The sequence below is a fragment of the Hippocampus zosterae genome, chromosome 9, assembly GCF_025434085.1.
Source record: "Hippocampus zosterae strain Florida chromosome 9, ASM2543408v3, whole genome shotgun sequence".
In the NCBI taxonomy this organism is placed as follows: Eukaryota; Metazoa; Chordata; class Actinopteri; order Syngnathiformes; family Syngnathidae; genus Hippocampus; species Hippocampus zosterae.
Window position 1 is genome coordinate 25,139,033 of NC_067459.1, and position 27,402 is coordinate 25,166,434.

The 27,402-nt window shown below is 51.3% G+C and overlaps 2 protein-coding genes across 3 annotated transcripts in view; both read left to right on the forward strand.

The window, feature by feature from the left end:
- Positions 1–5,474: 5,474 nt before the first annotated feature.
- Positions 5,475–13,827, forward strand: tmf1 (TATA element modulatory factor 1). 2 transcript variants are annotated; one of them, XM_052075369.1, is made up of 17 exons: positions 5,475–6,031; positions 6,104–7,488; positions 7,590–7,693; positions 8,520–8,646; positions 8,773–8,878; positions 9,885–10,027; positions 10,572–10,738; positions 10,950–11,106; positions 11,219–11,311; positions 11,394–11,550; positions 11,723–11,915; positions 12,048–12,117; positions 12,190–12,282; positions 12,362–12,475; positions 12,581–12,739; positions 12,857–12,982; positions 13,076–13,827. In XM_052075369.1, exons 1-17 carry the CDS (start codon positions 5,896–5,898, stop codon positions 13,214–13,216), a joined length of 3,471 nt encoding a protein of 1,156 aa, XP_051931329.1. In that variant the 5' UTR covers positions 5,475–5,895; the 3' UTR covers positions 13,217–13,827. The 2 variants fall into 2 exon arrangements, with proteins under 2 accessions (XP_051931329.1, XP_051931330.1); XM_052075370.1 differs by having other exon boundaries at positions 5,476–6,031; positions 12,368–12,475.
- A 439-nt stretch (positions 13,828–14,266) lies between these two features.
- eogt (EGF domain-specific O-linked N-acetylglucosamine (GlcNAc) transferase) overlaps positions 14,267–27,402 on the forward strand; it is a 93,308-nt gene continuing 80,172 nt past the window's right edge. The window contains 17 exon segments of the mRNA XM_052076463.1: positions 14,267–14,340; positions 15,590–15,620; positions 15,623–15,850; positions 15,961–16,064; positions 16,177–16,285; positions 16,416–16,510; positions 16,591–16,695; positions 16,852–16,958; positions 17,183–17,286; positions 17,373–17,465; positions 18,651–18,722; positions 18,858–18,944; positions 19,485–19,553; positions 19,961–20,022; positions 20,186–20,305; positions 20,409–20,511; positions 20,619–20,919. Coding sequence (XP_051932423.1) covers positions 14,282–14,340; positions 15,590–15,620; positions 15,623–15,850; positions 15,961–16,064; positions 16,177–16,285; positions 16,416–16,510; positions 16,591–16,695; positions 16,852–16,958; positions 17,183–17,286; positions 17,373–17,465; positions 18,651–18,722; positions 18,858–18,944; positions 19,485–19,553; positions 19,961–20,022; positions 20,186–20,305; positions 20,409–20,511; positions 20,619–20,765 — 1,695 coding nt within the window. The 5' untranslated portion in view covers positions 14,267–14,281 and the 3' untranslated portion in view covers positions 20,766–20,919.

Sequence of the window (27,402 nt, forward strand, 5' to 3'; positions counted from 1 at the left end):
GGTGGGCAGGTCCTTTTTTTTTTCTTTCATGACAATCGGTGAAGGTGAAGCATGGCTGAGGTCGCAGCCACAACCGGAGCGAATAAGGAGCCTCGCTTCCAGATATTTTCCATTCAATTAAGTTTGGTTGCAAAGGATTGTGAAGAAGAAATACGATAGCGGCGGCAACAACGTTCATCTCGTAGTGTCGGGAGAATAAAGTCATTTTTTTTTTCCCGTGAGAATACAAGTGGGAACTAAAGATGCTTTCTTTGTTGCTGTTGTTTGCGGAAATCAAACGGCGCGAGCTCAAGGCACCATTTTGGACGAGGCCGTGCGTCCCCATCTCATCGCCGATGTGCATTCATTACCGCCTCGGAATGACAATGCAAGGGCACATCCAAACACTAACGCGATTACGCTGGTGAGCGCCAGCGGCGATGAGCTGGCAAGTGGCAATTTCCGACAATGAATCCCAACTCATAAATAGCAATAATGTCATCGACTTTCGCAGCTGGCAGACGGGAGCTCGGCCGGTGCCGTCGCCGCCATTCGCTCGATTTAATAAGGGAGACGCGCGTGCGGCCGGACGTTGACGCGATCATGCATCACGCCAACCTTTCGTTTTTCCTGAGGTGGCAGCAAATCGAATTTACCCGCGGTTCACTTCAGCTTTCATCGACGGCAAACTACATTCAAACATTGTGGTGGCCGCGTTTGCTAGTTTTGAAATCGGCTAACTATCTGTTTGTTGTTTGTCCAATGATTGTTCAAGTGAGCGCAAACCGGGTAAACAAATGAGTGAAAAATCCAAAAAATTATTTTTTTCACGCGACAGTTTGACATTTCGGTACAAGATCGTGGACGCGCCCGATTTGCTTTCGTCGGCCACATAAAATGAGGTGACGGGCCAGATTGATGTCATCAATGCTAACTGTTAGCGTGCCAATCAACACAAAATCCGATGTCATTTTATTGCGCAATGCCACTTTGCGGCGGCGATTCCCAACCACATTGTTGGGCCGTGAGAGATCATCAGGGTAGCTATCGTCGAAATGCGCCCCCCCCCCCCCCCCCCGTCGTAGCCGCCGTATACAGCAATAGGTTGAAATACGTCCATCTGAGGACGGCCCGGTAGTCCAGTGGTTAGCACGTGGGCTTCACAGTGCAGAGGTACCGGGTTCGATTCCAGCTCCGGCCTCCCTGTGTGGAGTTTGCATGCGGGCCTGCGTGGGTTTTCTCCGGGTGCTCCGGTTTCCTCCCACATTCCAAAAACATGCGTAGCAGGCTGATTGAACACTCTAAATTGTCCCTGGGTGTGAGTGTGAGCGTGGATGGTTGTTCGTCTCTGTGTGCCCTGCGATTGGCTGGCAACCGATTCAGGGTGTGCCCCGCCTACTGCCCGAAGACAGCTGGGATAGGCTCCAGCACCCCCCGCGACCCTAGTGAGGATCAAGCGGCTTGGAAGATGAATGAATGAATGAACGTCCATCTGAAAGCGCCGTTGTGCTTGGGTGGACCCTCGGGGCTGTGTTGCCTTCTTCAAAGGTGATTTTTATCTGTTCCCGCTAAACTGCCCTTGAGGGACATCTTTCTTGATATTTACTTCTCCTACGCTATATGAACTCTTTTCTTGTGTTGATAGCCAAGTCGAAAGAGAGCTCCTATCTTCATTCCGCATGTCGGGTACAGCCCAGGAAGCGTTGCATGCACTACTTGTGTCCATCAAGGAGTTTATCCCAAGCCCCCTAAACTGTGAAACATTTCAGAGATCTCATCGATAATCCAACATTTTTTGCGTCCTGGTTTATGATCGCCGACAGGCCCGTTATCCGCCCCTACACGGAGCAATAAACTTAATGGCGCGCCGTCCTTTCATTTTCCACTTCATTATTAATCTGTCGCTTGGCAGCTGTCATCGGGGGCGTGAAACGGGTTTTAAAATGACTTCTGCAGTCAATAATCCGACCTGCAAATGCTCCAGGTCGGATTACTAAAAGTGTATCATTGAGGCAAGGGTCCAACGATGCTTGCGGGCTCTTACAGAAGTAGAAAGCCGCGCACGAGAAGAGAGCGACACGTCACTTCCTGTGAAGAGCTACCTGTAAATCCCCACCAGATGGGGGGGTCATGATGAAGTTCTGAGCTCTGATCCGCTCTCCTCCCTCGGGCTTAATAGGGCAAGACCTGCCCCCTCCACACACCCGTTGGAGAACACAGAGAGGATTGACTCTTTTTACTAGCTCCATTCGCTAAGCTAGGTGGCTAACATGGCTTCTTACTAATGTCAGCATTTACTGTCTCCTGTGTCTCCCTTGCTATATTTCTTGTAAACACCCAAGCTGTCACAAAGTCTGAGATGTTGCGCATTCATGATCATGTTCTTGATCGGGGAGGGGGGGGGGGGGGAGGATGAATGGAAAAAAAACAACAACGACAACTCTTCCTAACTCGGTTGGAAATTTAGAAAGTAACATTCTGGGAAGGTGTTTGTGCGAAGGAAATGGCGGGGTGAATATTGACATATCCCGGATACAAGCGGCCGAAATGAGTTTTCTCCGCAGGGTGTCCGGGCTCTCCCTTAGAGATAAGGTGAGAAGCTCGGTCATCCGGGAGGGGCTCAGAGTCGAGCCGCTTCTCCTCCATATCGAGAGGAACCAGATGAGGTGGCTTGGGCATCTGATTCGGATGCCTCCTGAGCGCCTCCCAGGTGAGGTGTTCCGGGCATGTCCCACCGGGAGGAGACCCCGGGGAAGACCCAGGACACGCTGGAGAGACTATGTCACCCAGCTGGCCTGGGAATGTCTCGGGATCCCCCGGGGAGGGCTGGAAGAAGTAGCGAGGGAGAGGGAAGTCTGGGCTTCCCTGCTAAAGCTGTTGCCCCCGCGACCTGGCCCCGGATAAGTGGTAGATGATGGATGGATGATGGATGGATATTGACAGACTGGATGTCGTCTCCACAACGAAGCGCATTTCTTTTCAGCAAGGAGCAGACAATGGGGATGCAGGAACGGCAAAGCAGGAAGCATGCCGAGGAGGACAGGAAAGAGGAAGCGCGAGCCGGAATAAACGCCGTTGAAAAAAGATGGGGCCGGGAGTTCCTTTCCTCTGACTTAAGATTCGGAAGGCTCGAAATGCCTTTCTTGCTGTTCTCGAAAGCCAAATTGAGGGAGACTGATTGTCAAGTCAAACTTTGACAAGAAATGCGTTTTTGTTTTGTTTCTGAAATGTCAAATGTGTGCTCGACTCGAACCACTTGAGCAGTTTTCAAAACAAGAACGGCACCTTTTATGGTGGCTACAGTTGCCTTGGAGGCAGCAATCGGGTTGTTTTTCTCGTTAATACCGAAGAGGTTCAAAAGTGAATCGCTGCCTGGTCAACTAGTCACCGTTTGAACAATTTGAACAAATTGCTCAGTCGAAAAGGAAGCGTTTTGTTTTCAAGGCGGCGACTTCTTCCCGTTCTAACAACTCCTCCTGCATCTTTGAAAAGCTCTTCGGGCCCAAATGGCAGGAAAACAAAAGCATGCGGAGCGAGGTCACGGGCGCTCCTCCGCCCCAGCGAGCAGGAAGTGGCGAGCGAGCACTGCAGTCTGTGGGGCTTTGCCCATCCCAAACAGGAAGAACAAAGTGCAAGCTGGCAAAGACAACGCCACGCCCCTTGGAAGAAAAACCGCGCTCTTGTTGAACGCCTTGGAGATGTCGCGCTAGCTGCGCTCTTGACATCTGACGATATTCATGATTCGACGACACGACGCGGGTTCAAGTGATTCTCATTGAAGAAAACATACAAATGGACAAATGGGTTCACTTTCGAACGGCCAATTTCGAACCACGTTTGAAATGATTTCCGTAAATATCCCCCCCCCCCCACCCCCGAGTTCCATTTTTGTTAGCATATGCCGCAGATTTACCGCACGTGTAGCAAGAACCCCTTTTGCGGCCGCTACGAGATACAAAGTACAGCCTGGGATAATGGAGCAAGACGGCACCGTTATGTGGAGTGTAAATAGATCAGCTAATTATCTTGTGAGCAGTGCTCATAAATCAGCCGCATCTTCGTCAAAGCCCCGAGGCAAGGAGACTCATCAATCACGTTAGTGCGGAGCAACACCGATTCAGCCATCTCGCGGCACGGCGCCGTAGCACATTGTCAGGAGCGCAATCGGAACCTCTTTGGACAGGCCGACCCAAAGATGCCGAATGGCAAATGATTATGGAGGCGCAAAGTGGACCGGTGAGAAAAGGCGTCAAGGGAAATCGATTGGCTCCGCATTTCCTGTGAACTGAGCCGAAGGATGCCGAGAAGAAGTTGGCGGCGTCATTTCAAAATGGATGTCGCAAAAGATGTCCTTTCCAGCCCGCGCTCCTCGGTGGCCGCGCCCACCCTTTGTGACAGATGGCAAGGTCATCTCAAAGGTCATCCGTGACATTCCCAATCTGCCCCCAATGTGACAGATGAAAGCTTCGAGAAACGTGTGTCAACACTGAAGGATGTTTTCCACTTCTCGTCCTTTGACTGGCCTTATATCAGAAACCAACACCTTGACGCCAGCACAAGTCATTAAGGTCACGGACGTGAGATCGACAGCTGCTAATGCTACATCGTTGAAGTTGAATGTAGGTCGGTGCTTGTGATGGTGTTTAGCTCGGCAGAAAAGGCCGTGCAGTGGTTGTACAACACAGCGTGAGAATGACTTATTACGTTGGCATGGCGGCATGGAAGTCCCTCCCAGCTTCATTCATCATTGTGGAATGAGAAATTAAACGCAAAGGTTCATTAACTCACTGCCGACATAGTAAATCACATACTTGTGGGAGCTCTCCTCCCTTGCTCAAGCCATTACGCTTCATCACAGGTTCTCAATTGGATGTCTTGCGTTCATTCACGCTAAATGCCCCGTGTAATCGTACACTCTAATAGCAACCTGCCGTAGTCAATCAACATTATTGTGCCTTTTGATTATTTTGCACAGCTGTTTTCTTTGTTACAAGAACAATACAGCACTTAACGCAGGCAGAAATGTTTGAACGGTTTGTTTGGACAATTGGACAACGGTCTGTTCCAGATGTGAGGAGCAACAATGGTATTTTTTTGTGTCCTCTTGAGCAGTGTACCTCTGACTGTTCTTAATTATTAAGCCATACAAATCATAGAATTATTGAGACTCGCAGCCGACTACGTGAAATGAAACGTATGTGACCGTAAGCCAGTTTCCGTCGAGACTGCGACCAACAGTAAAGAACTAGAAATATGCTGCCCCCTATTGCTTATTTAATGGAAACACTAGAGTCAATTGAGATTAGAATGTAGCTAGGCAGCATGTTCTCGCTTGCACTTGTATGTGTGATTGGAGCAAATGTGTTATTTGGCAGCCGTTCAGTACCCGGCAAGAGCATCCATCTTCCAAAAAGGACGGTGAGCCCCCCCCGATCGAGAGTTTTGAACGGTCGGGGTGAAGCAGTGCGCGCTCGAGGCTCATTTCCGAGCGCACCCAAGTCAGCCACACACAGCCCAGACGCCGACGTCACGATGCTACGTTGGCCGGAAGTAACGACGTTGCTAAAGCATCAAGCTCACCAGCGACCAAAACAAACGAAAAGCCCGCGATATTATGACGACTCTTTATTTTCGGTGACTATGGTAGCCCACTCACGAAGTATCCACACTTCACCGAACCTATCGGAATTCCCGCCTGTCGGCGAGCTCGGGACTAACGCTCCTCCACAGCAACTTTAGCTAGCTAGCTGTGTTGTTGCCGTGTGTCAACAAACCGAGTCTTGCTCAAACTGTTTTGTTGTCACGTCAGGCGATCGCTCAGAGTGACAATGCAGAGCAAGTTGAATCGGCCGTGATTTGCTGGTTGATTTCTTTTGACATCCGCGCCACAACTTTGGAAGTAGCTTTGTGGTCAAGATGAGTTGGTTCAACGCATCTCACCTGTCCACTTTCGCCAAACAAGCGCTAACGACGGCCCAGAAATCAATCGATCGTGTCCTGGACATTAAAGAAGAGAGCCAATGGAGTGACACAACCCTAATGCCTTATGAAGGTAGGTTTTACAGAACGGCCGTGTAGCATCTCACGTTCGCGGTGTGTTCAAGTGCACTTTTCTTCTTGTCAGATGTGACATTGCCTGAAAAGTTGTCATTAAGCGGTGGGTGGGGGATCACCCAGTGGGAAGCGCCACCTGAAGAAAAGGTTTCAGCTCCAGCTCCGTCTGTGGCCATAACTACACCGGTCACCCGCACGGTTGTGGATGAATCCGAAAACTTTTTCAGTGCCTTCCTGCCACCTGGAGATGGTCAGTGCATCACCACATCCCAGGTAGTGTCCGTAGCCCCCGCTAAATCTCAGAAGCAGCCACGGGCGAAAGAAAAGAATCGCAAAAATTCCGCGATGAAGGAAGAAGTGGAGACCCAAAAGATGGCGCCTGCTGATTCGGATCGCCAACATCAGACAGGTGACGATGGCCAACTGGTGGCGCTGGACTGCTCGCACCAGGACACGATTCTTCCCCAGCCGGTTTCTCCGAGTGAAAACTGTGGTGACCTTACTTGCAGCCCAGATGACACCAAGACCAATACCACCAGAGGGAATCCTGACTCTGTCACCAATCTTTCTGGTGACTCCAACGCAGAGTGGCCACAGATCCAAACGGAGTACCCTGTTGGGGGCAACCCCTCAGCTTCTTCTGAACCTGCTGCAGTTTCTTCCCAATCCAAAGACGCAAGGAATTCCGATCCGCCAGCCTCCCAATCCTCCAAGGATGTACATTTAGAACAGAAGGATTTAAAAACGGAAGACCGCCAGAGCGACACCCCCTCCCCTCCTGTTAGTGCCTTCTCTTCAGGAACATCCACCACCAGCGACATTGAAGTCCTGGACCATGAGAGCGTACTGAGTGAGAGCTCAGCCAGCTCCAGACAAGAGACGGGAGAAGGAAAGTCCAGCCTTCATTTGATGCATGGCTCGTTCCAACTTCTTTCCACCTCCGCTTGCGGAGATTTCCCTCGCCTGGAAGACTATCCCAAGCTCACCGAGAGTTGCGGTTCCTCCTCGGATGCGTTTGAGCGCATCGATTCATTCAGTGTCCAATCGCTGGACAGTCGCAGCGTCAGTGAGATCAACTCGGACGATGAGATCCCCGGCAATCGGACTCTGGCTTCCGTGACTTCGGCCGCGACGCTTTCGGCGGATGCTCCGTCGGACCGGAGTGAGAAGCAAGGAGGCGGACTGGCGGAGAGTACGAGCGAGCTCCAAGAAGAGAAGGAAGAGTATTTGACTGGAAGTTTGAGGAAGCAGTCTGTGGACGAGATGGAGGAGAGCGGACGCAGCGTGACGCCGGTGAATTGCGAACAACCCGAACAGCTGGCGGAGATTGAACACGATTCGGGGGCGGATGTCGCACAGTCCGATCTCAGCTACGGGGCAATCGAAGAGCTCCTTACACCAATCGCCGAGGAGACGAAAGGTGTCTCAACAATTCAGGTTTTGGAGCTTCAAAAGGTGAGCTTCAAAAATAAAAGTATCATCTGGTTTTTTTTTTGTTTTTTTTAAAGTCCTTGAGTGAAATAAAACCTTTCTGGCACAAATTTGTGCCATTGTAGGTTATCAATGAGCTGTCGAGCCGCCTTGAAAAGAGAGAAGCTCAGCTGCTGGCGGTCAGCAAGGACAAGGCTGGACTGGAAGAACAGTGTGACAATCTTCGAGAGTGAGTATATGACATTTTGTGTTTTTTGTTATTGTAAAGTGTCCTTGGGTGTCTTGAAAGGTGCTTATAAATAAAATGTATTAAGATAAGAAAAACCTTTATTAGTCTCACAATGGAGAAATTCCCAATTCACAGCAGCAAAGTTATGAAAGTAAGAAGTAGAACAACAAAATATAGGAGCTGCTGGAAAGGCAGCCACTCTCGCGGCGCCATTTTGAAGTCAAAATAACAAAAATAACAACACAACACATAGGACAGAGACAGTCGTGCAATCTCCACCACTTTTCTGCATACACTTTGTTGTCTGAAGCAGTTCTAGATGAAAGAGGAGAGGATCAAAGTGTCCTTTCTCCAGTGGATCAGAGACGTCATGCTGAAAATGTGCACACGTCTGCTACAAGCTAAGTTTTGAAAGAAAACACAAAGCTGTAGCATCCATTGACGAAAAGAGATTAGTTCACTTCTCCTGTCCCACGTAATCCGCTTCAAACTCCAAGCCGCGACTCCCAGCTCATTGTTATATATTATTATTATTGACCCCTCCAAATTTGGCGAAATTGGGTCTTTCATATGGCTCGAGCCTCCTCTCGAGCTCTTTTTGTTCTCATCAATGACCTTTTTGTTTTTTTTAAATCATTTTCAATTTTGCTGTGAGGCAAAACCGTCATTCAATTTCAAGTCTGTCAAGGAAATGTCCAGGAATGGGCCTCAATGAAATCTTCTGCCCCCAAAATCCTGCGCATGCATTCGTCTGCAAAAGTGTCCATCTGCTGAGAATGATCTTTGCGCCTCATGGGTGTATCCCCCCCCCCCCCTCTGCCCGCAGTGACGTTCTCACGCTGAAGGAGGAGAGCACCGCGATTCAGTCCTTAAAAGATGAATTTACGCAGCGCATTGCAGATACTGAGAGGAAAGCGCAGCTGGCTTGCAAAGAGAGAGATATAGCCAAGAAGGTAATTTGGATTTGAGCTACCTCGACAACACTTTGTTCCGGGCTCATGAAATAATGGCCGTATTCATCGGGGGGGCGTCACCAGCAGGTCCCAAGTGTTTGTTTCAAGGTTGGCATATCTTCGCAGGAAATCAAGGGCCTGCGAGAGGAGCTTGCCTCCAGGCTCCACTCCAGCGTTTCGTTGGAGCTCATCAAAGAGAAGGAGGAACAGATCAGAGGCCTGCTGGAAGAGGGTGAGACGTACACTCAACGCCAAATGCAGCAAGTGCAGTTTTGGCACAGTCTGCTCAGTTGACTTCTACCTTGAGAGTTTTATTCGGCCTAGCACCGGGGTGTCCAAACTTTTTGCCAAGGGGGCCAGATTTTATGTGGTAAAATGTCGGGGGGCCGACCTTGGCTGACATTCTTTACATTGAACAACAATATTGTTCAACAAATTTTAGTAAGCCAGTCTGTTTCACATTTCCATTTTTATTTTAATTTCAACAATCTTAAGAATTTCTTTTGGTTCATTTGAAACAGGAATTTGAAATATGACATATGAGTCAATATAAACACGGAGTGATGTCTTGTTAACTCGTCAGTGATGCCCTCTAGTGTCTAAATGCTATTACTCATTTAGTGAATGCTATTACTCATTTAGTCACTAGAGGGAAGCAGTACTCTATGAAACATCACTCACCAGTCTACGAGACCTCAGTCAATGCAACACGTGTTCCATTGCGCCCAACCTGCGGGCCAGACGGCACTGATTTTATGACGGGGGCCGAGGGCCGGATGAAATTCGACCGCGGGCCCGACTTTGGACATGCCTGGGCTAGAGAGTCGCGCACGTTTCCGCCACATCTCGGTGCGGCAGATTAACCGTGAGCCGGTTAATCTGCCGGCTCACGGTTAATTCGCCGCGGGCCGGATTTGGCCCGCGGGTCGGACTTTGGACATGCCCGGCCTAGCCCAAAACGTCACCGTCAGCAGTCGACCGAAACCGGTGACCGCTTTCCGCGCGATTCCGGACAAGGTGACTGACAGCTGTACGGCTTTAAGTCGCGATCCGATCTGGTCTCGAATGATTATTCGGTCGCATCCGTCAATCCGTTTTTGGGGCTTCCTCCTCGTCAGAGAATAGATTGCGAATCGGCGCAATGCGCGGGTGCCGGGGGTACTCGAGACATTCTCTGTCTTTTGAGGGGGACGCTGTTCAGGAATCAATTGCTGGCCTGTCTACGTTTCACTTTGTAGGTGAAAAGTTGTCCAAGCAACAGCTTCAGCACAGCAACATCATCAAGAAACTGCGCGCGAAGGAGAAGGACAGTGAGGCAAGACTGGCCAAGCAGCAGAGGAAAATGAAGGACCTGGAGGAGGAGCTCGGGCAGCTGCGGCAGGTTAGCGCACTGCAAAAATGGGGTGACACTTATCAGCAGGGTAGAACGGAAAAGACCGACAAGCCGCTCGCTCTTGTGAGCGCGATGAAATCTTTTGATTTGAAAGGCAAATCAATCCGAACCAAATGTCCGATTGATTGTGAACAAAATGCATCCAAAGGTGTTCGCGAGTAGATGCGGTGACGACTTCATTCCTCGTAAAAAAGTTACAGGCCGCCTTTAAAGGCCCTTGAAGGACCCAGCCTGCGAATTGTCTTGGTTGAATTTGGGAACCGCCCAGAAGGTGTCAAAGCCTCGTCCAGAAGGAAAGCGGGGCTACTTTGCTGCCCTCTTGTGGCAACGAGGCTCTTTCGGAAAGAGTACGTCAAACAGTCAAGAGCTGTTTTTCACGAAATAACCGAAATCATTATGTAGTCCGTTTCTCGCGCCCAAGTTCCTTCAAATTCATTTTGACTGACGAGATCAATATGGAATCAAATGAACGACCTTGAACGGGGGGAAAACGGCACTGTTTTAGTTTTTCCGTTTTGGAAACCGTCTTCAGGTTTTGGAGGCGAAGGAAGAAGTGGAGAAACAGCATCGAGACAACATCAAGAAGCTGAACTCTGCCGTCGAGCGTCAGGAAAAGGAGCAGAGCAGGCTGCAGACGGACTCGGAGGAGCTGCTGGAGAAGAACAGGAGTCTCCAGGCGGCTCTGGATAACGCTTACAAGTAAACGGCGGCTTCATCTGATATCGATCTCGCGGAAGCGATGACCATGGATGGGAATTAACCCGAGAAATCGCGGGGGGTTCAATCATGGGCCAAGCTCCCGTTTGCTTATCGTTCAGCTGCTTCTGAGATTTGTTCTGAGCCCAATGCCGGGAAACATTTTGGGTGAGTGGCGCGTACGCGTCTTGAACCTTTTTTTTTTGGTTTGCAGGGAGCTCGCAGAACTTCACAAAACTCACGCCAGCAGGGCCAGTGAGGCGGAAGAGGCGGCGCTGAGTCGGGAGATGAAGGCCAAGGAGCTGCAAAGCCTGGCCCTGGAGAAGGCCCAGGAGGAGGCCCGCACGCAGCGGGAGCTTCTGGCCAATCAGGTGACGCGCCGCACACGCAGAAGTCCCGCGTCAATGCCCGTCCAATAATCGGCTCGGTCGCTGCCGCTTCGAGCGCCACTGCTCATTCGGTAACTCTCGACGCGGCGTGCAGGTGGGCGACCTGAGATTGGCGCTTCAGAGGGCGGAGCAACAGCAGGCGAGGAAAGAAGATTATTTGAGGGACGAGATCAGCGAATTGCAACAGGTAGCGCCGTCGTCTTGGCTCTCGTTCCCCAACTGCAGCTCTCCCGCCACAACACTTTGTGGTTATTTCTGCCCTTCCGCAGAGGCTCCAGGAGGCGGAGTCGAGGAACCAGGAGCTCAGCGAAAGCGTGACTTCAGCAACGAGGCCCCTGCTGCGTCAAATTGAGAACCTGCAGGCTTCGTTGGGTGGACAAACGGCATCCTGGGAAAAGCTGGAACAGAGCATCTCCGATAGGCTCGGTAAGCGCCGAATGTTTTTCCTCACTTACTTCTTACTTTCTTCCGCCGCAGTTTGGCGCCCCCTATCGCCTTGACGGTGAACGACAACAACAGATGTGGGCACGCGGAGCAAAAAAAGCGCTTTTGTCCTAAAACCGCCTCCCTCTTGCTCTCCTCTCGTACCGTCTGTCAGTCGAAGCCCAGGCGCAACTCGCCGCCGCGGTGGAGAAGGAACGCGCGGCCACAGAAGACTCGCTCTCCGTTAAGTGCCAGTTGGCCTCGCTGGAGTCCCAGAATTCGCTTCTTCGCCAGGAGAAGGTTCGTCTCCTGGCACTGGTGGAGGCTGAGAAGAGCAGAAGAGAGAAATTGGAAGATGAAAGCAGCAGGTAGTCAAGTGTCGTCGTGTCACCGTCGTGTCATGCGATTGCTCCGTTTTTTTTTTGGAATCAACTCCGACTCTTGAACCGGTTCCCAGAGAAAAACCTCCCCTTGATCTCTCGTGCCTTACTTCACCATAGGGAGCATATCGAGTTGGAAAATCTGCGAGGACAACACAGCCGCGTGCTTGAAGAGGCCAAGAAAGAAAAGGTACCGCTTTGCTCCCTTACGCTTTGTTGCCGTTGCCCTTTCTTTCTTCAAAGTTGCAGTTTGCTCCGCCAGCTGCTGCTCACCAATCAACTCGAGATGGAGAAAATGAAGGTGGAACAGGAGAAGAAAAAACACTACTTGGCGCAAGAGGCACTCAAGGAAAAGGTTGGCGCTCTTTCAATTCCACCCGCGTCCGTGAACCGCGCTCTCAAACGGCGTTTTGATTTTTTTTTTTCTCGTCGAGGCGCAGAGGAGCATAAGCCACGACCCCCCGGCTTCTTCCACGCCCTCGCCGTCCCGCTCCGGCTCCACAAGTGGGGCTGACGTCGCCGCTTTGCACTGCTCGATCTTGTCACAGGTACGCCAGTTCCGCAAACGGAGAATCAAATGAAATCAGTCGGCTGCCACTCTCGATGGCGTGGGTCCAGCTTGACCGCTTCCGGTTGTTTTTTTCCTCCCGCAGGAGGATTCTTCAGACCAGACGATGGCGGGTGGGACCATGTCCGTGTCAATGAGCGGCACCAACTTGTACGAAGCGGCACGCCTGTCCGGTGGCTCCAGCGTGGTCGAGAATATGCAGTCTCAACTCAAACTGAGGGAAGGGGAGATAGCCCAGTTGCAGGTAGAAACGATTTTTGGACGCACTCAAGCGGTTCTCATTTTTGAAGGCCTTCACGAAACAGACATGAAGACTTCAATCACGTCAATCACATTGCTTTGCTTCCTTGGGTCACATTAGCTTGAGATTTCTAGTCTGGAGAGGAGCCGTTCTGTGATGGCCGAGGAGCTGGTCCGACTCACCAATTTAAACGAAGACATGCAGGAGCAGCTTACGGAGATCTCCAAGTTGAGGATTCAACTCAAGGTGAGGACGAACGGACCTGCAAGCTAAACTCAAAAGCCGCAACGTCGATTTTGGAGATGCTGACCCGAGCGGCTGACGTCATTTGCGTTTCAGGATTTGGAGCAGAGGCACAACACCATCTTGCAGATGTATGGAGAAAAAGCTGAAGAGGCAGAGGAGCTCAGGCTGGACCTTGAAGATGTCAAGAGCATGTTCAAAACCCAAATTGATGAACTGCTGAAGAACCAGAAATAAGTCGGCTGCGCTTTGATTGCACGTTGGGTATTCACAAGGTCTGACTCCACCAGAATCGTTCGTCTCGATCACAAATCATTTGATTTGAGTTGACGAGACGCGATTCCGTCAGATTTGTGGGTGAATTTGCCTTGCGGACTTGAAACGGGACCCAATCAGCACGAAGGATACACCGATTGCTCAGTTGAGGAAAAAAAAAACTAATCACACGAACATACTGAAGCTCCCAGGCAAAAGCGTAGAGGTCACACAAAGGTGCGAGGAGTTCCAAAATACTGAATGGGCTCAAGATCTTATCCCAGTTGAGCAACTGTTTATCGAGCCAACTCCTGACACCATAATCAGGGAAATCTTTTGGGGAAACGATGCCCTTCATCTGCCTGTCTGTCGGTTTTTGCTCCATTTTCTGCTGCGGACCAGCTCACGGCGGCCCAAGACACACTTTACCGTACAGTGTATTTTGCCCCTCCCCCTTTTAAGTTCGCCATCCACGTTTTGCTTCTCTTGAATCTATCTTTGCGGTGGCATTTGGATGCTAAAGGTTTATGCACTGCACAGTTTCTTCCACGTTTTCTTGTCTTCGATATTAAAAGATGTACATTACATAGAAATTATATGAAGATTGTTTGTGTGCAATTTCAATTGTATACATGTATATGAATAAACATTTTGAGTGGCGGGGTAAAAAAAAAGGCATTCTTGATGTTGACAGCTGCGGAAAATACTCGACAGTAAATGGTTGCTCGATCTCAGCGATCATTGCCTTTCCGGTGATAACAATTTGTGATGCGATGATCACTTTTGACGGAGATATTCATTTATCCCCAAAAAGGGACAACTACTGAAATGGTGACGGTTGTCTAACCTCGACGTACCCGCGAATTGACCTGGCGTAAAATACGAGCATCGAATTTATCTCCTGGCTGATAAATTGCAGGAAGCCAACCCATCCATGATCTGATCGAGGAGGAGCGGCTGGGATATTGAACCGATGGATGAATCCATTGTGAAAAGGCGCGCCACCTAGCGGGAATCGCGATTCACTACACACATGCATCCGGTGTTATGGCGACCACCGGCGAAAGCGACGCTTTCCTTCGGCGAAAATTAAGTTGCGCGTACAGGTAAACGTGACCCCCCCCCCACCCCCTCTTTTCAACGTATCGCTACACATTATTAGGTGATGACGAGCTTGTGTGCGTGGAACGCTTATTCCAACAACGTCGTCTCCCACCACCGCGGTTTATCGAAACCGAATTAGCGTCCCGATAGCTTTGAACGCTCCGGTTGCCATCCACGTGAAACAGCTCGGACCACGCACAAACAACGGCGTGGGACTCCATATTTAGCACACCGGCTAAGGAATGCGTTCTTGCTAACGCATCGCAAAGTCAAATGTAATCGCTAGCGAATGTTAGCACAAAGTTCGACAACGTTTGCTACAGCGCACCAGCGGCTACTAAGGATAAAGGGGCGACAAAAAAGATGCTCTGGGGCATGTGTACTAACTACTGTTATGTTGTGAATCAGTTTCTAGATCGGAGAATCTCCGCGACAGGTGTAAAGACGCAATATAGCAAGTCCCAGACGGCTACGTTAGCCGCTCTGTTTATGGATCCACATTGCAATACGAACCGCGCGGTGGTACCAAAATGTGCTAATACTGACCGACCTGCCATATTTACAAGTGCTTTACTGTCGCCAAGTTATTATTAAGGCGGCAGGTCGGCGGTGGTGACAGTCTACACAACGGTTAATATGGGGGGAGGGGGGGGCTCACGACGCTTAAGTAGGCAGCTAATGATGATGATGATGATGACACACAGAGAACAAACAAACAGAACCTCGACAGCCCCATTTCATGGACAGCAGGCCTTTTCCTCCACATAGACATACAGAAAAAGATGTCCCCCCCCAAAAAAAGAACTAATCACGACCCAAAAATTGTGTGCGCATCCCTACTTGTGCCCATTTCAATCTCTGAAAATATGAAAAGAGTCAACCCAAGAGTTGAACTCCCTGAGATGTTTCCCTCCCATTTCTTGACGTCACAAAACAGTCGGAAACTTTTTTTTTTATACTTCGGCTCACTTATGCCGCGACAACTATTGGATCAGCCCCCCCCCCCCCAATATTTTGGATTTGTCAACTTGAAGCCTTTCCTCCCAGTAAGCGTAGACGGAGAGCAAAGGACTTCACCGTACAAACTCCCGTCGCCAACTCCCAAAGAAAAGTCGGAAAGAGCCGGCCAGTATTTCCTGCAGCGGCGGGCTGTTTCCTGATGCGGCGCTCGGCTCTGCTCGGACTGTCGTTTCCGCGCAACTAACGTGCCCGCCTATCGCTCCGTTGCCGTGTGAAGGTCCTGCGCCTCAGCAACGGTGGCTTTGCTTCTCTTTTTTTGGCCTTCAGGTTTCAGCAGCCCACATGCGCCCCCGCGTGATTGTCGCCGCGCTGCTCTCGGCGGCGGCGGCGGCGGCTGCACTCGCCAGCGAGAACCGCGACCGCCAGCCGCCGCCCGCCGCCGGATTCAACTACAGCAGCATTTCCGTGCCGCCGGAGCACATCCCCTACTTCTTGTACAACAACAAGGAGATCGCCGAGCAGTGCAGGCTTGACCCCCTCTGCCCCTTTCACGTAAGAGACCTCCGGCATGCAAACGCAAACGCCCGCTTCCCATTTTACATCCTAGTTATATATACCCCCCCCCCCCACCCCGCCCCCGACCTTACCGACTCTTTCAACAGCATTTTGCCCTGCTGAATTTGTCTTCCTGTTGGGGTTATGAGAAGAACTGCCATCCAGAGAACCGCTTCAGCTACCCCGATTGCGACCAGCCGGACTCCGGATGGTAAGGCTCATTTCCGATCACCGTTGGCGCAATTGCCTTTCCCCGGGAGAGAGCGGATGGCGCGGCGGCTTTTGCGGAGCGTAATCCGGATTTGCGGCGCGTTTACTCACAGGGTGGATTCCGTGGAGGCGGCCCGGGATCTTTTCTGGAAGCAGGCCGATTTTGGCTACGTCAAGGAACGTCGCTCCGAGCTCCAAACGCTTTGCGAGGCCATCAAGCCTGTAAGTCTTGCGCATTTGTCGCATATGTTGCGCAACAAAAAAAAAGTTTTTTCACCCGAGGGCCCTCGACTGGATCAACACGTACGTTTGAGATGCAAAGAAGAAAGAAAAAATAGTGTCATTTGTCCAGGGGGACTCTTCTTTGAGATGCACGAGCCATGCAAGATTCTGTCAAGCAACCGGCCTTTACCTGGACTTGCGGAAACCGCGCAGAGGTCATGAAAGGTCATTATGATGATGATGATTTTTTTTTCATGGCGGAGACAATCTACTGACCGCCAATCTGGCGCACATTTATGCCGCAGGTACCAGGAGGACTTCATTCAGAAAGGTGAGATCGGCGGTCACTGCCGACTCAACGAGCGAGCGCTGGCTGCGGCGGGACAGCACAAAAGCCCCTTGCAGTCTTGGTGAGAGAGTCACGCGGGACCACCGCCAGCTTCTTCTCTCCGAAGCGCCGCTTGTCGCAGAGCGTGTCGTCCGCCGCCGGCCGGGGCCTCGCGCGCGCCGCCGCAAACGAAGGCCATCTCGGAACGCGCTGGTCACTCGTAATGCTTTTTCCACAGGTATGCCGAGCTGCAAAGCTACACCGAGCTGGACTTTCATCCCTTTCGCTCCAAATCCTGTGACGTGGTCATCGAAAAACCCACCGTCTTCATGAAACTGGATGCCGGTAAGACTTTTGAGACCACCGGCTGTCGGTCGCAGGCCTCGTCCTGCCGCTCATTGAAGCCAAATGGAATGTTGACGAGCGCTTTCCTCATTTGTCGATCTCAACGGCGCCCTCTGGCTTCCAGCTGCGGACGCGGTCTTGCGTCGTTGCCGTCGAGCGTTCCTGTTTTTGTCGGTCACGTGGCCCCAAAAAAAAAAAAAATCCTCTGCGTCTCTTTTCGCCAGGGGTGAACATGTACCATCATTTCTGTGACTTTGTCAACCTCTACATCTCCCAGCACGTCAACAACTCCTTCAGCTCTGACATCAACATCATCATGTGGGACACAGTGGGTACCCGCCTCCGCAACAACAAAAGACATTTTGCACGATCGCTCACTTCCAAGGTGTCCTTTTCCTTCTGTGCAATCAACAGAGTTTTCACGAATACGGAGATTTGTTCGGTGAAACATGGAAGGCCTTCTCGCAATGGGATGTCGTTCACCTCAAGACCTACGATTCCAAGAGAGTAAGTCAAACGTCGCCCGTCAAAAAGCTCGTCCGGTCCCGACAACAATTTTTTTACTTTCGTGTATTTTGATCGATCAGGCAAAAGTCTGCCCACTTCATTCATTCATTCATTCATCTTCCGAGCCGCTTGATCCTCACTAGGGTCGCGGGGGGTGCTGGAGCCTATCCCAGCTGTCTTCGGGCAGTAGGCGGGGGACACCCTGAATCGGTTGCCAGCCAATCGCAGGGCACACAGAGACGAACAACCATCCACGCTCACACTCACACCTAGGGACAATTTAGAGCGTCCAATCAGCCTGCCATGCATGTTTTTGGAATGTGGGAGGAAACCGGAGCACCCGGAGAAAAGCCACGCAGGCCCGGGGAGAACATGCAAACTCCACACAGGGAGGCCGGAGCTGGAATCGAACCCGGCACCTCTGCGCTGTAAAGCCCACGTGCTAACCACTGGGCTACCGGGCCGCCTGCCCACTTCATTTGCGTTTCAAAAACGAATGAACTTGACTTCTGCGGATTAAAAAAAAAAAAAAATCTGAAGTCGTGTTTTTTTTCCAACTCTTAACCCTCGTAGTCCACCGCTTGCGATTAATGTAAAATGATGTCTTTGAATCAAAGGCATTCGGAAAAACACGAGAGAGCTGAAACGTATGGGGGGGGTTCTAAAATGGCCTAAATTTCATGAAGTCACCGGCTGATAATTCTCAGGCATTGCAGCAATAATAAAAAAGGTTTTGATCCATAATCTTGACAATTTACATATTTTGCACCATAGAGACCCATTACAATTCATATTTTTGAATGCATCGTAAACCTAATGTGTCAACATGCATTTCACGCGATTTTTACGTCAATCGCTTTGTTCTCGCTTGGACAGACGTATGCATGCCACATTGTTGGGTTGAGGTCATTCCAACTGTGCAACTTTTAGGTGGCGCCAGAGGATCGCAAATGAGTTTGCCTTTTTGCAGGAGGCTTCAAACCGACGCATTTTACATGAACACGTCCGCTCGGGATTGTTAGTCGGGCTTGGTTGGGACCTCCAGACGCCATTTTTTTTTCCTTTTGCAAAAAATAAAGAATAAAAAAATCCCAAAGAACTAATAAAAACTATATATGTATGGATAGCACAGATGCCTCTGAACATTTTGAGTATTTGAAAAAAAATACTTTGATGCTTTGCTAGGTCTGCTTCAAAGACGCCTTCTTCTCCCTTCTCCCGAGAATGAGATACGGTCTCTTTTACAACACACCGCTCGTAAGTCGACCGACAAATGCCCCCCCCCGTTTGTGCGAATTCCGACTTCCCTTTTGGGCTTACGAACAGCGGCCTGTCCGTCGCGGCGGCAGGAGCAAAAGCGGATGTCATTGACGGCGCCGTATTTGACGGCAGGTCTCCCGTTGCTCCAGCCAAGGGATGTTTCGGGCCTTCTCCCAGCACGTCCTCCATCGTCTCAACGTGCTGCGGCGCCGAGCCGCGGTAAGAAGCCCGCGCGGCCCACCCACTCTCCTTCTGAATGACGGCAAAATAACATTCATTCATTCATTCATTCATCTTCCGAGCCGCTTGATCCTCATTAGGGTCGCGGGGGGTGCTGGAGCCTATCCCAGCTGTCTTCGGGCAGTAGGCGGGGGACACCCTGAATCGGTTGCCAGCCAATCGCAGGGCACACAGAGACGAACAACCATTCGCACTCACACTCACACCTAGGGACAATTTAGAGCGTCCAATCAGCCTGCCACGCATGTTTTTGGAATGTGGGAGGAAACCGGAGCACCCGGAGAAAACCCACGCAGGCCCGGGGAGAACATGCAAACTCCACACAGGGAGGCCGGAGCTGGAATCGAACCCGGTACCTCTGCACTGTGAAGCCCGCGTGCTAACCACTGGACTTACCGGGCCGCCGCAAAATAACATGTTTCAAATTTACATTTGGAGTAGAAACCTCGGCAACTATCTTCCAGGGAGCCATTTTGTTTTTCGCTTCACATTTCTTGTTGTTTTTTTTTTTTTAAATAGGCGGGACGCGTTCGCGTTACCTTGCTGGCACGCAGTACAGAATACCGAAGAATAATCAACCAGAATGAGGTGAGTCCGGCTCCTTCCGCCTTCTCTTCCTTCTCTGCTTATTTGAGGCACTTGTTCCTTTGCTCGCCTCGCCAAACTCGCCCAAACTCAACATGGCGCTCGGGCTCCAGAGACGCAAAAGCTCGCGTTGGCTTTCTTTTTGCCACCAAGGCATTTGCCGACCGCGCCAAGAAAGTCTCTCCAGCGCTGGCCCCCGGCTCGCAATTGAATCGAGATGACGTGGCCCCTGAGCAGGAGCCAAGTGAAGAAGAAAAAAAACAAAATGGCTGACTTCTGGTCTGAAATTAAATGGCCGTGACTGAGAGTAGCAGTCAAGAGGCTCGGCAGAGGCTCGGCCGACTCCAAAGCCAAGCGCGTTCGACAAATCCGGCGGTGAGGTGACGCGATTTTTTCATTTTCTGTCGCAGCTGGTAAACGCCCTAAAAACGGTGCCGCGGCTGGAGGTCAGCGTGCTCGACTACAAGTACAAGTGAGTGAGCGCGCTTTGTCGGGCACTGCGGAAATGAGCCAGCGGGCCTCGGGAGCATGTCGAGCTTGGCGCAAAGTCGCGTCATCGCGTCAGCCATTTTCTCTCTCTCCGCGGGAAGCGAGTGCTGACGGCGTTTTTGCCGACTTCCTGTGACTCCCTGCAGGCAGGTTTCGTTCGCGGAGCAACTGAGGATCACCCACAACTCGGACGTCTTCATCGGAATTCACGGGGCGGGGCTGACGCATCTCCTCTTCCTACCCGACTGGGCTGTGGTCTTGGAGCTGTAAGTGGCGAGAAGGAGGAGACGCGGGCCTGCGAGCTCCCGATTCAGCAAGAGTTGCAATATTTTGCAAGGAGGAGTGAAAAGTACCATTGCGCCCCCCCAGGTATAATTGCCGGGATGAGGGTTGCTATCGAGATTTGGCGCGGCTGCGGGGCGTTCGCTACATGACTTGGCAGAGAGAGGACAAAGTGTTCCCCCAGGACAAGGTAAGGGAACGCCGTTCCCGCCAAGGCCGTATTGATCCCGCTTGTCGTCGTCATGGAAACCATCCTTTGGGTCTCGACCCGCCCCCCCCCCCCCCCCCCCCCCCCAGGGTCACCACCCGACTCTCGGAGACCATCCCAAGTTCACCAACTACTCCTTTGACGTGGAGGAATTTGTGCGCCTGGTGCTGGAGGCGGTGCTTCACGTCACGCGGCATCCCAAATGGCGGCGTTGGAGCCTGCGCGATGAACTCTAGAGTGGCGGAGGACACCCCCCAAAAAGAAAAAAAAAAGCCAACATTCTTGGCGGCCCGGTAGCCCAGTGGTTAGCACGTCGGCTTCACAGTGCAGAGGTACCGGGTTCGATTCTGGCTCCGGCCTCCCTGTGTGGAGTTTGCATGTTCTCCCCGGGTCTGCGTGGGTTTTCTCCGGGTGCTCCGGTTTCCTCCCACATTCCAAAAACATGCGTGGCAGGCTGATTGGACGCTCTAAATTGTCCCTAGGTGTGAGTGTGAGTGAGGATGGTTGTTCGTCTCTGTGTGCCCTGCGATTGGCTGGCAACCGATTCAGGGTGTCCCCCGCCTACTGCCCGAAGACAGCTGGGATAGGCTCCAGCACCCCCCCGCGACCCTAGTGAGGATCAAGCGGCTCGGAAGATGAATGAATGAATTCTTGGTGAGGTTGAGGGCGGAATTCACCGCGGCCCGTAGACTCCCGTCATCAGTCGTGCCGAGTGACAAACAACGCAAACGCTTCCTGGTTCCGCGCCGAGAAAGTTGGCGAACGAGCAGCCGCGCCGGCGTCCCGCAAGATGTGGCCCTGCGGGTGCTTTTGATTCGTTTCACCTCGAATCGAGCTTCCTGTCGTCGTCGTCTGTCAATCGGAATTCTCCCGCGACAGGCCAGGTGTCAGAGCTTCTCGGCTTCTTCTCAGTCAAGCGGACCCGCCGCCATTCGCCCGCAGCGCCTCGCTTGGTTGTTGCTTGGCACCCGGTTGCCAGCGGATGGCGCCAAAAGCAGTTCTGTTCTCTCCACCGGCCCGAGCGCAGAAACAGCGAGTAGGTGACTTTTTCGGCAAGTCGCGAAAAACGGCCAATGCCATCGCCCGCGCCGATGATATCGGCGTCTTAACTGACCGTCGTATCCCCGTTTGATCAAATGAGCATCGCTAACCTGCAACTGTGTGTTGGACTCAAGTTGTCGGGGCCAATCTGCAATCTTTTCAAAAAATATACAAATCAAAGCGCCTTCTCGTGTCTGGTGTTGTCGTCGGAGGCATCGACGAATGGACTCCGTCCTCATGAAAGCGACGCTCTTTTTCAAGTCTGACCTTGGGAGGGCAAACAAGCGTTTGAACGTTCTTTCCGGAGCGTTTTTGCTGATGCCGGGCATCCCTTTCATGATTTTAGTGAGTGTCAGTTCAAGGGAAAAGAAAGGGCACGAGTTCGGGTTTTTTTTTTCTCCCCGTCATCATCATAAATCTGCATGACTTGAAAAAAAAAACCCTCCTCAGCGCTCATGGCTGCATACAGCCACATGGTGGCAGTACAACCCCACAAATGAGTCAAAAGTCCAAACCCTGCGCGTTGAACTTTGGGCCGCATCGACGTCTTCTCCACGGATGGACGCCATTTGTGGCCCGGCGCGGGTGACTGCCAGTGCCCCCCCCCCCCCCTCGTGACAAATGAAGAACCCCTCATCGCGTTGTATGCACTCAACCGCGCCAACTTTGTCTTGGTTCCAACCTGCACTTCCTGCAGCTATCTCCACTCTCTGCTCTGGAGAATTCGAGCTACGCGTTAGCGTTTCCGGATCCTGATTGAACCAAAGTCATGGGTGCCGACCGCTTTTGCCCTTCTGAGGTCACACCGAGTTCACGGGTGGGTCCCCAGAAGGATTTTCACATTTGCTGTCGTCTGTTCGGATGGCGTCAAGATCTTCTACGAAACACCTGAAAATGAATTGGAATGGATTGTGAACCCACAAGATTGGATCGATTGCCGTTTCAGACTTCCAAGATGAAAAAGGAAGAATTTGAGGGTGATTAATGAAGGAATATCGATGGAGTTGGTGTGTGGTGGTGGAAGGGGGAGGGGGGGCTAATTCCTCCAGTCAATAACAGTTAACCTGCCACTCCCTCGGGGTGAAAATTGGGTGATGATGGCAAGTGTAGGAATGAGGCTCTATTCCTGATAGTGGTGGGGTGTGGGGGCGGGGGGGGGGGGGGGGGCAGGGGGCTTCAGCATCCAAAAAGAGCCTTTTTTTAATCTGAAAGGGTGCAAATGGGTTTCTTCTTCCGTGGCGGCATCGAGAAGTGTTACTTTTTGGTCGCCATTTTGATGTGCAATGCTTGGAGTTCAAAAGTTTGACAACTATTGTCCCGCCGCACGAAACTCTCCTTCGAATCACGACGTTGGAATGCATAGACCAGGAGGGGGGGGGGGGGGGGGGGTCCAAAGTCGGTCCTCGCGGGCCTTACGTCCTGCCTTGTTTTCCAGCTCTCCAAGGAGCAACGCACCTGAATCAAATCATCAGGATCGTTCTCACGTGCTTCGGAGCTCGCCGGTGAGCTGATCATCTGAATCAGGTGCGTTGCAGCCGCGAAGCCGGCGGGAAGGTGCCCGCCCCCCCAGGCCCGAAGCTGGACATGCCTGCCATAGACGAATCTCAACCGTTCGGTAAAAAGAGGCGTCAAGCGCTCTCTTGCTTTTTCCACATTTAGAGGACTGAATTGTCGCCCCCTCCCCCTTCTAAGCGCCAACTTCAAGCTTCGTGGGGGCTCCGTGACATCGGGGGGCAAAAAGAGAGGTGGGGGTTCGCTGGGCGGGCACTGTTGCGCGTCCTCTGAATGGGAAGGACCGAGGACGCGTCTCACTTCTCGCGACCAATCGATCCCGGCGTGCCAGGGTGGAGCGAAGAGGGAGGAGGGGGGGGGGGGGTGTTGACTAATCGCCATTGCGGCGCCACCGTAGTGCCGTCACTCCTCTCGGCAGGTTGCGCGAGGCGGTCGCCAGGTGAGCCGAGCAAACTCGTCCGAGGACTCAAGACGCGCTCCCGCTCGCATTCGCGCTTCCGGTCCGCATTCCTTTTTTGCGTGACTTTCAAGGCAGCTCGATGCGATGTGGAGATGGCGCTTGGCGACTTGAGCGCATTTGGAGCGCCTTGCCGTTCCGACCCGCGGCGGGGACGACGCAGAAAGGATTGTGAGCGAGACACGCCGGACCTTCGAGAGGACGCGCGCTCCCCGACGAGCGGCACTTTGCCGATATCCACTCTGTAAATTGGGGTAAGATTATATTTGTATATTATTATATTTTATTTTTTTATTGTGGTTGCTTTGGATGATTTTCACTTTGAATATTCACTCCAACGTTCTTAAATGATGAAACGGTGGGCTTTACTTATTTTGCGCCGATTTTTGTGGGCCGTCCGCGCGTAAAAGCGCGCCGGCGAGATGGCTCGAGTTGAACGCGGCTTTGTACGCGGGTGTGCACTTTCACGCAACACTCGACCCCTGCCGAGCACTGATTGAGTGGCGGGGGCCGCGGAGTGGGCTCGACCAAGATGGGCTGCTTGCGGATGGAGACTCTGCGAAGGATGCAGAAGTGCGGGAGAGTGGGGGGGGGGGGGGGGGGGTTCCAGAATGGAACCGTCGCATTCCTCTGGGTGAAAAAAAAATGCACGCTACTATCGCTCGTTCTTTCTTTCTCTGGCTCTCAATGCGCGTTCGTAATCGTGGTTTAATGGTGAGTACCCCCCCCTCCTCCTCCCATTCTTTGCCCCGTCCTGCCGCTCCACAGCCCTCTGCAATTTGTACTGTGTTGAGAGCGAGACCTACTCCACGGAGAGCGGCGTCCCAAAGTGGGGAAGGTGCTGGAGGTGAGGGGCGGATGGGTGAGGAGGAGGGAGAGGATCGGGCCATTCTCATTGACAGTCAGATGGGGGGCACGAGGCTCCCCAACCCCTGTTTTTATTTCTGAACGTCTTCTTGAAATGGTTCGCTTTTGGCGCCAGGGATGAATGCGCGTGCACCAAAAACGGCGAACGCCTTCCAGCGGGAGGATGCTGAGCTGCGTGTGTTTTTCCCACATAACCGAATCGGGACCGTTTGGGTGTGACTGGGCTCCGTGGTTTCTGTCATCCAGACGGGCCGTGGCCTTCAGCTTCGGGACTTGTTGACTTTGCCAATGTCTCTTCTGATCAGGATGACTTTTCAAGGTAACGGCAACACTGACGTGACCCCATTGCAGGGGAAGAAAAAAAAAAGACATGCGAGGCCACAACGTCAAAATGATTTCTATTCACATGGAAGATGAGGGCAAGCCACTTCCTGTTGTTTTGACGCGTTTCAAAAGTGCGACTTGGCTGGAAGTGTGTGTGTGTGTGTGTGTGTGTGTGTGTGTGTGTGTGTGTGTGTGTGTGTGTGTGCGCACACAGGACAATAAAATCAAGAGTGCCTTCAAGTTCCAATCTCATTTCGGTAACTTCTCTGCGATTGAGTGGAAGCGTCTTGCTTAAAATGGAAGAATATTTTTGCTGAGTTTCAACTACGCAAGACTTACCAATGTCTTTTAATTAAATCTTGCTTGTGGAAAAAATACACAAATGGAAAAAACCCCCATAAAATTTAAAACTGCAGACTCGACCAAAATAAAAAAATCAATAAAAAGTAAAACGAGTGACTTTCCTCCAGAACTCAAAGTAATCCAGACCAACAAGCTCATTTCAACTCGCCACATTTCCATAACAAACCTCAAAAGGAAATGACAAAGACCAGGACTGAACATTGCCGAACTATTCTTACCGTGGTGTTCTTGAGAGGGAGTTAGCGGTGTCATGCTCGGGGGAGCCCCAGACAAATGAATTCACTTGTCACAACCAATGCGAGACGCACGCTGAGGCGACCGGCAAAAGCAAATGAGTTTTGTGAGCAAAGTTGTATTTTTTTTTTCCAAACCCGCCATGATATTCAAGGACAACTGTAGCACGTTGGCCAATCAATGACAAATGAAGAGGTCACATGCGTGTTAGCCAAGAATGTGGAATGTCTCGCTCAAGGCGACAAGCTCTGAGACCGGATTGAAACTTGCGAGTGTCAGAAAAAAAAAAAAAATCTGTCATCTGCCAGACGAATATTTGACCCCCTTATTTTTTTTCCTCTTGTGCAATAAATTGGAGGTCTGACCATGAGATGCCAACAGTATGGTGAGCTACAACAATATTTGCTCGCTTCTTTGGTGGCACTTTCAATGAAAAAGCTGCTTCTTGGTTTCTGCATCGCCTTCTGCATATTTATGCATTTCGGGTGTTGGGCCCGCCGCCGTTTGCCGAATCAATTGCCACGCCGTGTGAAACTTTTGCATCAGAAGAGGTGCGACTGGTGACGGTTGGTTGTTTCGCCTTGACGCCGCTCTTGCTCTCAACGCAAAGAGCATCAGACGGGTCCTGGCCAAAAAGAACATGAAGGAATTGCTCGAACCGAGCGAAAGACAAAAACAAAAGGTGCCTAAAATTGAGCCTTGAAGAACTCCACATTTAATTTCACAGACTCTGGAGGAACAAGTATCCCAACTTAAAAAAATCCGTTATGTGAACTCTCTCCACTCGCCACGGTCTACGTCTCGTATCCAGTACTTCACTTTGGCAATTCGGCATGATTTGGGCGCTCGCCCCATTCAAATGTTGTCAAACGTCCGTCACTGCTGCACTCAAAAGGTCGTGGGCGGAGCTACAACTTCATCATGTACATTTTGGTTTCCTGTGAGCTGATTTCCATTCTTAGACATTTCGAACGCGTTACCGACGTCATTGCAAAAGCGTGGCTGGAAGGGGCTCTGGGAAAACGAAGCCGTTCATTTTTGAATGCGGATATCAGCATTTTTCCATTTCATTTTATTCATTTAAAAAACATCTCCAGCCTGTTATTCTCATCTCTTCTGCTTCCATGCTCTCATCTTTGCTCTCCCCCGCTCGACGACGATGCTGTCACAATTCCTCCCGCTCATCTCCCTCCCGCGGTGTCGCGCATCAATATTGAACCACTGTCAGTGACACTTTGTATGCACTCGGTGACGCTGTGTCACTTTCCTCTTGTTGATAGTTTGGACAAGGATACTTTCGACACCAACGCGCAAACACACAGCTTGCGGTGTCGCTTCTCTTCTGCGTCTGCCAGCCAGAGTGCACGCGGACTACAAATGGATTTAAATTACACGAGCCGGAAAAAGAGAATGCCTTGGAGAGCGGTCAGCACATCTGCCTCCACGTTCTGAGGTTCCGGGTTGAAATCCCGGTCACGTTGTTGGCGTGTTCTCCCTGCGCTTGCGTGGGCTTTAAAATTTTTTTTTAATTTTTTTCATTCATTCATAAAACACGCGTTCGTTGAAGACTTGGAGTTACCTTTCGGATAGAAATCGAGGATGTGTGTGGTTGTTGATCCACTCCATCTGAGATTGGATCCGGCTGCCACGTGACCCCAAAGAGGTCACGGACGGCCCAAGGATGAGCCTCGGAAGCCTTTTGGTCAAAGCGCTGTTGGAAAAGCAGCCCCCCCCCCTCCCCTCCACCTGTGCGAGTCGCCCCTCCTCGTTTACGTTGAAACGCCTGACTTGCAGTGTGAAGTTTGGAAATGGCTTTCAAGGGGGGGATTTTGTTGTCGAGCGACTTTCTGTATATGTGATGTGCTGCTCCAGATCAAGCTGAAGTGTCTGAAACACGCGGGGCGTACCGCCGAGTGATCTTACAATATTTACAAACCAAAAAATGTGACCTGAAACCAATTTAAAAAAAAAAAAGATGACCATCAGACCAATTCTACCCATCTATCGGTCATCTTACAAGGAGGGACCACCAGCGCCAGCTCACAGTATCAGGCTGTTCGATTGGTTTGCCGCTA